The sequence below is a fragment of the Pan troglodytes genome, chromosome 11, assembly GCF_028858775.2.
Source record: "Pan troglodytes isolate AG18354 chromosome 11, NHGRI_mPanTro3-v2.0_pri, whole genome shotgun sequence".
Taxonomy (NCBI): domain Eukaryota; kingdom Metazoa; phylum Chordata; class Mammalia; order Primates; family Hominidae; genus Pan; species Pan troglodytes.
The window spans coordinates 67,337,311-67,352,720 of NC_072409.2; the positions used below are offsets into that span (position 1 = coordinate 67,337,311).

The following is a 15,410-nucleotide window of genomic DNA, read 5'->3' on the forward strand; positions in this document are numbered from 1 at the left end:
TCTTTCGTCCAGGCTGGAGTGCAGTGGTGCGATCTCGGCTCACTATAACCTCCGCCTCCTGGATTCAGGCAATTCTCGTGCCTCAGCCTCCAAGTAGCTGAGATTACAGGCATGCACCACCACCCTAGTTCATTTTTGTATTTTTAGTAGAGGCAAGGTTTCACCATGTTGGTCAGGCTGGTCTCGAACTCCTGGCCTAAAGTGATTCGCCCACCTTGGCCTCCCAAAGTGCTGAGATTATAGGCATGAGCCACCATGACCAGCATGTCCTCTGCTTTTAATACATCTGCCTAAACCATAAAAGTCCTGAGTAAAGTGACACTTTGCCCAGAAGAACCTTCATTGAGGGATTAAACCTCAGAGCTTCACAATGGATCTTACCTCGCCAGCACACTGCTGCCAACAAGTGTTATCGATAACTTCCCTTCATCATTTAGCTGATGCAGGTTAATTTCATCCCGGAATATGTGGAATGATTCGGAAATATTTAGCTCTTCTAAAATAAACCTCGTCTCGGTGAAGTAGTTGAATTCGGTTCTTGGTATGTTCAGCACTGGTAAACACAGAACCCCTGGTGGACTGACCTACCAAGAAAAAAGTTGACTGAATTACTGAAAATAGCAGGAGGAAAGAATACAATTACATTTTCTCCAGCCTGGGGGTAACTGGTAAAAGGAATAGGAGTCTTCTGGCCTCACTAAACCACTTGGCATTCATAATCAAATTTTCCTGAACCCAATTAATAGAGCATTATCCTCTGAGTGGCCCCTAACATTTTTTAACCTCTTGTTACCCTACTTGAAACATCTCATGCTTTATTTTATGTCTCATTTTAGACCCTGCATCATTTGTATATATAAATATATACTACATATGATTAAAATTTAAATAAATAGATACCATTTGTATATAAATTTAAATATATGCATATATATAAATTGTGCAGGGGCTAAAATGTAAATAAATACATTTATATATAATACACATTCTCTTCTTTAAGAGTAACAAACTCACATATCTTTATAAAATTGGCAGAAAATTAGGACAATTGAGGCAGGGTGGGTGGGGACTGTGGGGACAGGGGAAGGCACATACATTGCATCTAAATGAGATGCCTGTCACTCAGCTCCAGCCAATGGTTCACATGTAAAAATTCAGGCCCAGTGTAGTTAAAACTTTAAATTAACGGGCTGGGTGCGATGGTTCATGCCCGTAATCCCAGCACTTTGGGAGGCCGAGGCGGGCAGATCACGAGGTCAGGAGATCGAGACCATCCTGGCTAACACGGTGAAACCCCATCTCTACTAAAAATACAAAAAAATTAGCCAGGCATGGTGGCAGGTGTCTGTAGTCCCAGCTACTTGGGAGGCTGAGGCAGGAGAATGGTGTGAACCCGGGAGGCGGAGCTTGCAGTGAGCCAAGATCGTGCCACTGCACTGCAGCATGGGGGACAGAGCAAGACTCTGTCTCAAAAAAAAAAAAAAACACACACACACACTTTTAATTACCCAAGAGCAGCTATAAATCTAGATTTGGGGTATTATTTGTGAAATTTAATTATTATAATTCATTCTTAAAAATTCAGAACGTCAGTCAGTAGAAATTCATTTACAAGCCAGCTTCAGCCTACAGACTATCAGATTGTGATCTCTATTGATTTCTTAAATCATAAAAAAACATTTTTTATTAACAAGTCTCTTAGAAAACAGATCTGTGGCAACCAGAGAAAACAGGAGATAGGAGAGAGGTAGAGAATTGTAGAGTCAGAATAATAAACTTGTTTTTGTACGGGAATGTTAAAAATAAAGGTGCTTTAAAAATTACTGTGAATGTACAGCAATAATCCTAACTATCACTGAGAGAATGTGGGGTTCAGTGACATGGAATTTGTGCATAAAGTAAATGGCCTTTACTCTCACACCATCACCAGCTTGTCACAGTTTTAACACCTTAATCATCTGTCTCCCCTTTCTAGCATTAAGAAGGCAGGGCTTTTTGATGGTTTTGTTCAGTTATGTTTCCAGTGTATAAACCAGTCTGGCACATAGTAAACATTTAGTACATATTTGTTGAATGAAAGAAAGGAATCAGCCACTGCTATAGCATACAAAGCACAAAGCCACTCCAACAAAGTGGGTTTTCTCCCTCCTGTCATGTTAATACTGAACCACAATTGCATAATAAGTGTTAACAACTTATGTTTGGCAAGTTATTTTTCCTAATGAATGGAGGGTTCTATCTAACTCCTGATATTGAAACTTGAGTGGGGAAGAATCAATATGTAAATCAGGCATGTGGCCTGAGCCTCTCCTGGCAGGACCTGTTCTGAAGTTGATGTCACAAGAACTAGGTTCCAGCCCCAGTCTCTACCACGTAACTTTGAGAAAGCCAGTTTCCTCTCTGAGACTCTGTGTTCCCCATCTGAAAATGTGGCTCACTTACCAGAGTGAGAAGGATTTAAATGGGGTCGTACGCATGAGGCAGAAAAACTCTTTGCTTATCCTACATGTTCATACTCTGAGAGGGAGTAGTTGGGTTCCTGAAAATTTAAATGGAGACACAGACCACTAGCAGGGGGCCCAGTAAACTATGAGAAAGGCAGAGAAATATAACCAAATTCTTAGTATGAGACCTTTCAGTAATTCCACATTCATCTCCATGCTTACTGGCAAACCTTTGAAGAAGAGAATCCACATGTCTTTTTATTTTTATCTAGCCATCTGTCTGTCTGTCTATCTATCTATCTATGTGTTTCATCTATCACAATTACTTTTTCTACCCCTTTTATTGGATGTCAAGACATTGTTGTAGGTGGTAGTGGTGGTATTATTGTTATATCATTTCCAAGTCCATGCCACTATCACTCTAAACAACAGTCTGGTTTTGTCAACTCTATGTTCTCTAGATAAGTGACATTTTCTTCTAGGAGTCAAAATACCAGTTAACAAAATTAGTGTTAATATGCATGTCTTAACAGAGGCACATTTATCTCCTCATACCAATTAATCTCCCTTGTAAAGTTCAACAAATTTTAAGATAAATTTGATATAAAGCCCACATGTAGAGATCAGAATATTTTACCCAGCATTTTTATCAGCTTCTGCCCTAGAGCAGTTCTTGCCACCCACAGCTCATTCTGGAAGACTAGCATTCGTGTGAATTTAAATCACTTTAGACCAGCTCTGCCTACTGTCAGGGGCCAAGGATCCAAACAAAATTGCAACAAAACAAATCAGATTCTGAAAAATTAAAAATTGTGTGACATTGAAAATAACACCTAGACACTCATAACATACATTTTTAGGCTTTAAGTTAATAAAAAGCCCATTATCATGAGCTCATGAATTTTATAGATTTGAAGTTTTAAAGGAATTTGTTGAAAGGTATTTTCCACTTCCACAGGGGCATCATATGCTTCACAGAATAGAAAGAGTCTTCCTCAAGGGAGATGATCACTAACTAAGGATGATCTCGCTGTACAAAATCAGGGATACAAGGCAAAACCAAACAAGGACCTACAGGATGTAGATTTGACATGTAATACTCGTCACTGAAAACTCTAGCCAATGTGCTCTGCCATTAATGTACTGTTCACACAAGTTATTCTGCAAGTATTTTTCTGCGTCCAAGGGCAGGACTATCAGCAAGGATGACAAAGGAAAACAAGAAATCTGATTCTTACTTTTATTAGTTCTATGAATTTCCATAAAATTAATCAACTATTATGAACATTGTAAATGTTTTATTTGAAAACATTGACCTTATTGAAATAATGTTTTATAAGGAGAGTTGGTAAGAAATAGCTAGAACAATGCCTAACATATAGTAGGTGCCCAATAAATATTTGTTGATTCATGGATGATAATACTTTATGCTCTGCAACAATATATCAGAACATTAAAAATTAAGTTAATAGGTTCCTTTGTTTAGAGAAAATGTTTATTCTTAAAAGTTACATAATAATTCAAAATATAAGGAGTATTACCCTTTTTTCCCTCACCTTGTCTAGAAAGTAAGCATATGTGAAGGTAGAAATGAGAGAATCCAAGTCACACGATTTAGGCCCAATAACCACATGGACCTTCTCCAAGCGTTTGCTTCGATTCTGAAACAAATTCAAAGGAAACATCACAATTTAACAGGTGACAGATTAATATAAACATTTTTTAATCTTTAAAAAAAGTATGCCTTATCTGTATTTATACACAATGGCAGAAAATCATAAATTTATCATGAAGTTTTACATGAGAACATAAAAATTGTACAAAGTGTTTAACACTCTGAAATATTCACTCAAACTCTAGTAAACTTTCCGGAAGAGAAAATGTGGTTTTATTAAGATTACACATAATTTAACTTCATATGAACTGCATCTCTGAGTCGTAATTTTTTTAGTAAGTATCATTTTGTTCTAAGGGGCATAGTATTCTATATCATTTGTTTATATAAGATGTTCTTAATTTAAGAAACAAACAAAATGACTTTTTTCGTATGTGTCTGGCATGCAACATAAGCAAACAGACACCGAGTTTGGTAAGGATTTATTTTTTTCATGTCACATTTTGGGTAACAAGATAGGTTCTCTCTGTATTCTATTCTATAATATAGTAAATGAAACTTGTAACACTTTTGTCTGTCAGAAAATAAAAATTAGTTGTTCTTAAAAAGTGTATATAGTCAGCCGGGAGTGGTGGCTCACGCCTGTAATCCCAGCACTTTAGGAGGCTGAGGCAGGTGGATCATGAGGTCAGGAGATCGAGACCATCTTGGCCAATATGGTGAAACCCCATCTCTACTAAAAAATAAAAAATAAAAAAAAATTAGCCAGGTGTGGTGGCACGTGCTTGTAGTCCCAGCTACTCAGGAGGCTGAGGTAGAGGAATCACTTAAACCCAGGAGGCGGAGGTTGCAGTGAGTCGAGATTGCACCACTGCACTCTAGCCTGGTGACAGAGCAAGACTCCATCTCAAAAAAAAAAAAAAAAAAATATATATATATATATGTATATATATATGTGTGTGTATATATATATATATGTCTATATATATGTGTGTATATATATATATATATATATATATATATATATATATATATATAGTCACCCCTCTGGAAGAGAAGACTTGCTATTTCGTTTTCTGTTTAACTAAATAGTTATTTGAAAATTCCTTTGTGGAAGGCTGACATTCTTTTGCAACTTCCAAAGAACCAACTGCTTCTAGTAAATGTCATAGTAAAACTATCCAATACAGATAACTGTCATATAAATTAACAACTTTATGGTATGTCAGAGATGACACATGTATATACTTCCCCCACTTTTCATCACTTGTTTTAACTTCTCATTTTAGAACTACCTAGAAAGCCAACTTAGTTGTAATACTGTTCCAAAGGCTATATAAAAGGTTAGATTGCTCATGACTATTTTAATTAAAAAAAATGTTTATATGCAGAACAAAGATGAAGTATTATTTAGTAATCTACTACATATTTTACAAATGAATCTAAAAATTTGTCAGTGTTTATATGGAACTGCTGGTATCAGAGTCAAACGCAATAGCTTGTGGCTCAATAAACATAACAAACCAAATCTTGGAGGGGGCTAGGTTAGTCTATCATTATAGACAATGAAAGCAGTATCAATTTTGCAGATATAATCCAATATGTAGCATTGCTAAATTAAAATAATTTTTTTTTCAAAATTGAGATATTGATCCTTGGCAAAACAGCATGATTTAAAAGTATGATATAAACTCTCTGAAGATAATTACAATCCCCTCCCTTGTCACTACCAAATCTAGCTTCCATTTTTTCCTCTCCCCGTTTCCTTCCCCTACACTCATAAATTTATAGCTGGCTCACTTGGCTAAATGTGCTTTAAGGGTTCTAGTCTAGGTCCAGTTCTCACTCTCAATGTCAGACTGCTTCCCCTGTGCAAGACAGTCAAATATTCTAGAAGCTCCTAAAGAAAGGTAGGTAAATGGAATTACAGTCTATTACAACACAAACAAACACATTAGGAAATCATATTACTGCAGAATGCTATTCTTCCGAGAAGCTCAAAGATCTAAGTAGACATTACCTCATTTCTCTTCCCAAATCTTATAAGGCAGACAGTAAGAAGATTAGCAGCACTTTTTATAGGTCAGAGGAGTCTGTGATGGACCAGGGTGGTTCCCAGAATCCCACAGCACAGTGCAGTGAGCCCCATCTCCTCTGCCCTGTATTAATGTCATAATGACTTCTCAACACTATGAGGATCTCAGCGTCCATACAAGTGAGCACGGAATTCGGGGAGAAGAGAGAATGAAATACAGCAGACTTCAGACATTTGTGAGATCAAAATTACCCCCAAAGCTGACCTATTTGCTTCTTGTCTAGGCTTGATCATTCCCTGACATAGCTTTGTGTTCAACCCTCAACTTACAGGAAAGAAGACATGGGGAGTGTAGCAAGATTTGTGTGCCGATTCATTACCAAGCCCAAAACCAATTATACTTAAGGAAGAAAAGGTGCTAAATGAACATTGCAACCCCAAAGCATGCTACATGAACTCTCACAACTCAGGAACCCTGTAAGATAATTATAAGGTTAATTTACATGGATTGAATGTAAATGAATTAATCTTTCCTTGCTGATATATCTCTCTCCATTTAAAGAGAAAAAGGTATAACGGGTAAGGACCATAGCATACCCCACTGCAAAATTTTGAGGGTTCTCCTTGGTGTCATATGCCTCTCTTTTCTTTTTCTTTTTTTTTTTTCCAAGACAGAGTCTCGCTCTGTCACCCAGGCTGGAGTGTAATGGCGTGATCTTGGCTCACTGCAACCTCCGCCTCCCAGGTTCAAGCGATTCTCCTACCTCAGCCTTCTGAGTAGCTGGGATTACAGGTGCCCGCTACCACATCCAGCTAATTTTTGTATTTTTAGTAGAGACGGAGTTTCACCATGTTGGCCAGGCTGGTCTCAAACTCCTGACCTCAGGTAATCCACCCGCCTTTGCCTCCCAAAGTACTGGGATTACAGGCGTGAGCCTCCATGCCTGGCCAACATGTCTCTTTTTTCATGGTCTCTCATTTCTCTCCTCACTTTCCTTCATCCTATGCATCAAGTTCCTTCGTGGTCATGGCCTCTTCCAATGCCATTTACCCATATTTGCCATCCGCAGTGCATATACAGTTTCCAGGCTTCAGCACTCTCTTTCCCCCTCCACCCCCATCCATCAAAATGTACCATCTTGGTGCCCAGGCTCTCAAGGACCCACTGCTCCTCCACCAGCAACTCCAATGAAGAATATATGCCAATGAGTACTCCTGAGTTAACGTGTCACCAATGTAATATGCTCTCATTGTAAAGAGACCCTCCAGAAATCATGCCATAATCCAAAAAGATGACTGGAAAAAAAAAAGATGACCCAGCTTAGAATGGTGGACCAGACAGAAAGGGACAGCCCAACCAGAAGCTACCTTTTGTGCCATCAGTAAGCCCTGAAAGAGATAGGCTTGGCCTCAGAATATCTCAGATGTTCCTAAGTGCCCAATTCCTACCAGTAACCACTGATAAGATAGAATTGCGGGGCAGCAAAGGGTAACCATGCTCAAACTCCTGCCTGCTTGGAGGAATAAAACATAAAATTAGTCATGTAGACTCACCCTGTACGTGAGCTCAATCTCTTCAAATTGGAATTAAGAACCAGAGAATACAGGGCCCACTCTTGAGCTTCCCCCCACAAATGACCTTGGTTGTGCAAACAGAGCAAACACAGGGGTCAAGCCAAGGCAGAAAATTCCGAGGACTGATTTCAGGTGTCTGGGGCAGGTAATGGGAGGTCCCCACGGTTCTGGTGCACCCTGAGGGAATGGGCCCATCTATAGGGGCCGCAACTAGTTCACGGAACCCAAAAGAGACTCCTGACCCCAAAGATCCTCTGCACTGCTCACTGAAGGTCTGTAGGCCCCTTCCTATCTCACATATCCACATATTCAGAGACTCTCAGGTGCTCAATCTTAATACTGATGTCCCTTGATACAGTTCAAATTGTGCTATGGATGATTCACAAACAGACAAATCATGCCGAAATAAAAGGGACAATAATAATGATAAATGTACAGTTTCATCAATTTGATTTACTATTGTCACCCCAACAATAAAAATCTGCTTGTGCCAGGCACTGTTTTAGGCTCTAAGGATATAGCAATAAACCAAATGGACAAAAATCCCATCCCTCACTGCACTTGCAATTTAGTGCATGGTGAACTGATGAACCAAACAATCAGATAATTTAAATGGAGAAGATGAAATCATAAAATGGGGATGGGATATGCTGAGGTGAGGTTCATTAGAAAGTGGCATTTGATGCCCATCAATGATCAACTGGGTAAAGAAAATGTGGCACATATACACCATGAAATACTATGCAGCCATAAAAAAGGATGAGTTCATGTTCTTTGCAGGGACATGGATGAAGCTGGAAACCATCATTCTCAGCAAACTAATACAGGAACAGAAAACCAGACACTGCATGTTCTCACTCATAAGTGGGAGTTGAGCAATGAGAACACATAGACACAGGGAAGGGAACATCACACACTGGGGCCTGTCAAGGGGTCGGGGGCAAGGGAAGGGATAGCATTAGGAGAAATACCTAATGTAGATGACAGGTTGATGGATGCAGCAAACCACCATGGCATGTGTATACCTATGTAACAAACCTGCATGTTCTGCACATGTATCCCAGAACTTAAGGTATAATTTAAAAAAAGAAAGAAAGAAAGAAAAAGAAAGTGGCATTTGAGTAAAGGTCTGTAGGTTAGGTAAGTGGGACTAAAGGGTGTCTCAGGCCAAGGAAAGAACAGGTACCAAGGCCCTGAGGTGAGAGCAGGCCCAGCATGCTCAGCAAATAATTATTGCCTAATGTATACATTTTCCAAATGTGACTCTGTAAACTCCTAGGTTGGAGGGACTCAGTCTGCTGAGTAAATATCCATTCCCTAATATCAACCTACACAAGCACACCAAGCATCAAGGAATCTCAAAAGACAGGCAACCCTTTGCGAATGCCTAAACCCAGTGCTCCCCAAACCCAATACAAAATGGAATATGATAATGGATTGAAAGAGATACTACACTGCTTTGTCATCTAGATACACTTCCAAAATAGATGGACAGAATCTTTCCATAATCAATGTAAAAAAGAAAGTATATTGACTATGCCAGGATTCCAAATCACTTTAATATGCTTTCAAAGTGTAATCCTATATACCACTAAAATGAGACTTCTTAACTTCTTATCTCTTTTTAAAAGCCTACAAAATGCCTACATATTCAGATTCAATGGCCCATTAAATGAAGATGCACTTGTTAGGCAAAAGCACTTTCAAGCCACCCAGAAGAACTGACCAGAAAGAGGGCTTCCTGGGCCCTCCTATAAGCCTAGGCCCCTCCATTTGCTCTTTCCTTCCTCCACAGGCTTAGAAGCAAGGTTGCTGCTGCCATAAACCTTTTAATAAAATGTCCCAATCCTATGGATTCTTCTTGCCCACTGCCCAGAAAAACCAATGCACCGAGAATAGCAAATATATCAGCCATGAGAGAGTTTAATCATCACAGGGCCAGCCAAGTGGGAGGTCAGGAAGTAGTTCTCAAATCTGCTTCCCCAAGAATTCAGAGGCTAGGGTGCTTGTTTGTTTGTTTTGAGACAGAGTTTCACTCTTGTTGCCCAGGCTGGAGTGCAATGGCATGATTTCGGCTCACTGCAACCTCCCGGGTTCAAGCAATTCTCCTGCCTCAGTTTCCCAAGTAGCTGGGATTACAGGTGCCCGCCACCACGCCCAGCTAATTTTTCTTTTTAGTAGAGATGGGGTTTCACCATGTTGGCCAGGCTGGTCTCAAACTCCTTACCTCAGGCAATCCACCTGCCTAGGCCTCCCAAAGTACTGGGATTACAAGCATGAGCCACCACGCCCGGCCTGAAGCCAGGGTTTTTAAGGGTACTTTAGTGGGCAGGGGCTGGAAAGCTGAAACAATTGATTGGCTGGGGATGAACTCACAGGGGTGTCTAAACTGTCTTTGCATAGCTGAATCAGTTTCTGGGAGGGAGTCTCAGGACCAGGGGGTGTTTCTCAGCCTGCCAAAATGCCAAATCTGAAACATATCTCAAAGACCAGTTACTTAGGTTTTACAATAGTGATGTTATCTGTAGGAGTAGTTGGGGAAGTTATCGATCTTGTGACTCCCTTAATTGCTGAGGCAGTAAGCAATTAATAGGAAAACAACAGCAGTATGTCTATTCCTTAGCAAAGTTCAAGCCCTTCCCATAACTCTAACCTTGTGAATTTTTGTTAGTATTTACAAGTACAGTTTCCATTTTTGAACAAGGAGGGGATTAGTTCAAGGAAATGACTGTTACTGCCTTAAAACAAGTATGAGCAAAAGCAGTTCAGCCTGGTAGAAGCAAGATGGAGTCAGTTGGCAGATTTCCGTTACTGTTATCATTTCTGCAACGGTGGTTTCACAAGGAGCCCTTGCAATACAGTTATAAGATGACTTTTCAATACTCATGCTCAAATATCCCCAAATCTTTTTTCTGAAAATTTTTTGAACACTTTTTTCAAAAATAATTAATTGAAACGAATTTTGTTTTAAAAATATTGTAGACAAAACCCACAGAAGTTGGAGATTCACTTTCCACACACACTAAAGTGGGGGCACATTTCTTAGTCCCTCATTTCTAACCAAAAAAATGAAGAAACAAGAGAGAAATAAACCTCCTGAAACTGTAGGATGGTGTCTCCAAAGAAAACCAGAAAGAAGGTGGCCTTTGAACCAGTGAGTCCCTTGACTACTTACTAGCTCCAAGTCAACCAGGGTGTCTTCCTCCCAGAAGACTGGCTGCAGGGTGATGCGGAAAGGGCCCAGCCCCTCCCCAGGAGACCCCAAACACCTGTGGCTGCCACGATTCTAAGTAAGAAGACTTCCAAGGATGGGAAGGAGGAGACCTAACGTGCTGCTCACAACCCTACAGGTCCCTAACTCAAACCCAGTCACAGCCTCCGAGGAAGCCAGGTGGGAGGGGCAGCAGATGGTACCATGGCCAAGTGAGCAGCACGGGCCACAGGGAGGCCTGGAGATGTCCAGAGGCGAGGCAAACGCCCCCTCTGCAGCTCTGCTGTGCAGGGATAAAGTCACATTCTTTGCTGGTTTGGTAAATAAACGAGATGCCTCTTGATACTGGCCCTGGGTTTGAGATGATTTTGAGAACTCCTGACCTCCTCCTGAATTTCTCTTTGTTCTTTGCTTCCAACACCATTCTCTACCTCTGGGTCTCAAATGTTCTCCAGGTAATGATGTAATTATGAGAAATTTAAAATCTGTTATTTGAGAAAGAGAGGAGACACGCATCAGTGTGAGCAAATTCAGCTATAAATTGTTCAGGCCGTGTGCATTTGGGCCTTCTTCTGTGTTCTCATATGTAAGAGGCTATTGTGGGTAGGCGATGGGGGAGGCAAAACCTAAACCCAAAGCCTCAGTTCCCCCCGGTCAGGCTTCTTGAAGCCTGGAGCACTGGACATCAACTAATCCACTTTTTTTACCTTCTCAGCTTAATCCATTCTTCCTTAGCCTGTTTGCTGCCCATCTTGAAAACAAAGTTTTCTCAAATCGAGTGACCTCAAATATCATTTATATACTTCTGGATATAGTTTATATCTTCTGGATCATAAAAACGATGTGGCCAAGAAGTATTATTTTATTTACAGCATTTTTTTTTTTTTGTATTTTTGTTCAGGATCCTCGCTCTGACGATGGCTTCAAAGGACAGTTTTGGAAGCAGCACCATTATTTTTCTTCCATCACAAAAAGTTAGGGATGAGCCCCGCAAATCTTTAACTTCCCTGAAGGGCTCCTAAGGGAATTGTCCTGCATAGCCTCCTGAGATGTTTTCATTTTCCAGTCATCCCACTGTTGTGGGGAGATGCATGCTTTTATTACCCACTGGTTCCTTCTAGCTTAAACAGGTGCCCTATTCTAGGAGTTTGACCTCCATGGTTTCACAGATCTTTATAATCTCTTCACCTTTCCTTTTTCAGCCTCAAGAGCTGCAGTCTTGGCCAGGCACGTGGCTCACGCCTGTAATCCCAGCACTTTGGGAGGCCGAGGCAGGCAGATCACCTGAGGTCAGGAGTTCGAGACCAGCCTGACCAACATGGTGAAACCCCATCTCTACTAAAAATACAAAATTAGCCAGGCATGGTGGCACATGCCTGTAATCCCAGCTACTTGGGAGGCTGAGGCAGGAGAATCGCTTGAACCCAGGAGGCAGAAAAAAGAAAAAAGAGAGAGCTGCAGTCTTTTTCATTTAGCCTCCTATGAACATGTGTCTAGGTCACAAATCCTTTCCTTGTATCCTCTGACCTTGTGACATCCTGTGTCCTTTTACTGTGCTCAGGCCTCCAGGTTGGAGTCATGCAAAACCATCTAAGAAACAACTGAGCCTTAGGAAAAGCTAGAAGAGCTTCTTCTACTAAATGATCAACATCAAAGGCAGTCCAAGAGTTTTAAAGCCCAAATGAGAAAGAATGCCCCCACTACACACACATAGCACCCTACACTCACGTCACCTAAGGTTTATATGTTAATGACTTCATAAAATATGTTCATTATAAAACATTTGTAGAAACTCACAAAAAAAACCCTAATTCCCAGTTAATTACTATATTAAATGTATTTCTTCTCATCTTCTCTCTATACTTCTATGAGTGTTCTCTTTTGCAATAGTGTGACCCTATTACACATAATATTTTTTAACTTCTCTTTTTAAAATTAACAGCTCTCTAAGCATTCTTTTCAACTTCTAAAATTAAATCTTGTTGTGGCCATAGATGACTTCTGTTTGCTTTTGTAACTCCAGCTGCCAGCCTACTGCTTTGCACACAGTACGTGTTCAATAACTATTGAAAAAGTGAAGGTATGAATGAGTGAATGATGATAACATTTAACGGATATAGTATTTCTTAATACGGATCTTCATACTTTAGTCAATCCTCTATTGTTAGAGATTAAATTTATAATTATTTATTTTTTGTGGTATAAATAAAACTGCAGTGAATACTTCGGAAGATAATTTTTGTATCTATCCCTAGTTATCTCTTCAGGATAAATTCCTGGATCTTAAATTTCTGGGTCAAAGAATGTATTTTAATGTTCACCAGAAAGTTATAGAAATTTACCTTCCCATCTATAAAAATACCTAGTTTTCAAACCTTGTGTATTTGAACATTATCATGTTGATCGGTAATGTTGTATAATGCATGTTTATTATGATTATGAGTGCTTTAGATCACTTTTATATATGGACACAAAAACATTACTGTCTTCATATAAACATATTATTTGTGAATTTTTCTCTGTGTATCTTTCAGGATGTTTATCCTATTCTCATTGATGATTAAACTGCTAAAATATTGTTAACATATTCAACTCTGGTAACATCAATAAAAAACTATTTTGTTTTCTGGCCTTGGGCATCTATGGAACAACTTGTTCAATAAAGTTGCATTAAGTATGCAATAAGCATGCATTATTTAATATGACATTATCATTTGAGTACTAAACAACAGCAGCACACTCTGTACAATATTTTCCCCAATCTACCTACTTTGCTTCCTGAAAATGTTGCAACAATACACTTCAGACTGAGCTAAGAGCAGCCTAGGTTCCCTAGCTCTTGACTGGACTGCATTTGCTCCTCTGCTTTGCCTCATGTCAAAATGATAATGCAACTTAAAATTAAATCTAAACTGTCACTGTTGGTGGGAATGTAAATTAGTTCAGCCACTGTGGAAAGCAGCTTGGAGATTTCTCAAAGAACTTTAAACAGAACTACCATTCAACCCAACAATCCCATTACTAGATATACACCCAAAAGAAAAGAAATCATTCTACCACAAAGACACATGCACTTATATGTTAATCACAGCACTATTCCCAATAGCAAAGGCATGGAATCAATCTAGGTGCCCATCAAACATGGATTGGATAAAGAAAATATGGTACAAACACACCATGGAATACTACACAGACATAAAACAGAACAAAATCAAGTCCTTTGCAGCAAAATGTATGGAGCTGGATGGAGGACATTATCCTAAGCAAATTCACACAGGAACAGAAAACCAAGTACTGTGTGTTCTCACTTATAAGTGGGAGCTAAACATTGACTATACATGGATGTAAATGTGGGAACAACAGACACTGGGGCCTACCAGAGGGGGTAGCAGGAAGGAGGGTGTAGGCTGAAAAACTACCTATTGGGTACTATGCTCACTACCTGGGTGACAGGACCATCTGTATCCTAAACCTCAGCAGCACCTAATACACCCATGTAACAAACCTGCACATGTATTCCCTGGATCCTAAATAAATACATAAATAAATAAATAAACAAATAAATAAAAATCTAAGGTGTCAAACATTTCATTATTAAATGTCTTTAAAAGTAAGAACATTTTGGTAGGACAATAGCACCAAAAAGAATGATAAAAGGCAAATAACAGAGGGGATGATAATATTTGCATAATATTTGTACCATTTTGCCATTAAAAGGGCAATATTTCTAACATACAAAGGGTTCCTATATATTGATTTTTAAAAAGACAAACAACCCAATGGAATCATCAGCAGTGGATGTGATCGGGGCAATTAAGAGAATAAGAAATGAATATATGAAAAGATATTCAGTCTCATTAGTAGTCATGGAAATGCAAATTAGACCAACAATAAAATGTCTTCTTTATTTTGGCTCATCAGATGGATAGAAATATTATGACTGATTGTCATGAGCAGCCAGGTCTGGGAACAATTGCCTTAAAGAGGACCCATGATAAGCTCTCAAGGACCATGTGGTCCCTGTCAACTGCAGAATATATCTGCAATTGGTTTTTGAGAAGGACTGCTTGAGTTGCTCTAGATCAAGCACAGTTTCAGAGAACTGCTGTTATGTTATTTAGATTTGCTGAAGTTCAGTGTTAGCAGAGGCCTCAGGATTCACCCAGTTGAAACCCTTCAGTGATTTCCAAAATGAGGTAGTGCACCTCAGTGTTAGAGAAGAAACAATGCAAATGCCTATTTATGTCATCCTTTTACATTTTCTGTTTTTTAAAATACGTTTTACAGCCAGAAATGGTGGCTCAGGCCAGTAATCCCAACACTGTGAAAGGCTGAGGCAGGAGGATTGCTTGAGGTCAGGAGTTCGAGAGCAGCCTGGGCAACATAGTGAGACCCTGTCGCTACAAAAATAAAAATAAATAATAAAAAATGTATTACAGTGTTCCTTATATTCTAGTATAGTAATACATAGTAGAATTCAGAAATAAATGTATGCATTAAGATAAAGTATTCAAAAGACTATTACTAATC

General features: G+C 39.4%; 1 protein-coding gene across 12 annotated transcripts in view; it reads right to left on the reverse strand.

The window, feature by feature from the left end:
- The window catches only part of PRUNE2 (prune homolog 2 with BCH domain), a 293,772-nt gene that overhangs the window by 237,496 nt on the left and 40,866 nt on the right, over nucleotides 1-15,410 (reverse strand). For 11 of the 12 annotated variants that reach the window (XM_063787780.1, XM_001146885.5, XM_054658124.1 and 8 more), the window contains exons 2-3: nucleotides 4,001-4,105; nucleotides 382-584 (exon numbers count right to left, since the gene is read on the reverse strand). In XM_063787780.1, the coding sequence (XP_063643850.1) occupies nucleotides 382-584; nucleotides 4,001-4,105 (308 nt within the window). The remainder of the gene's footprint in view (nucleotides 1-381; nucleotides 585-4,000; nucleotides 4,106-15,410) is intronic. The other variant, XM_054658127.2, reaches the window with a different exon arrangement.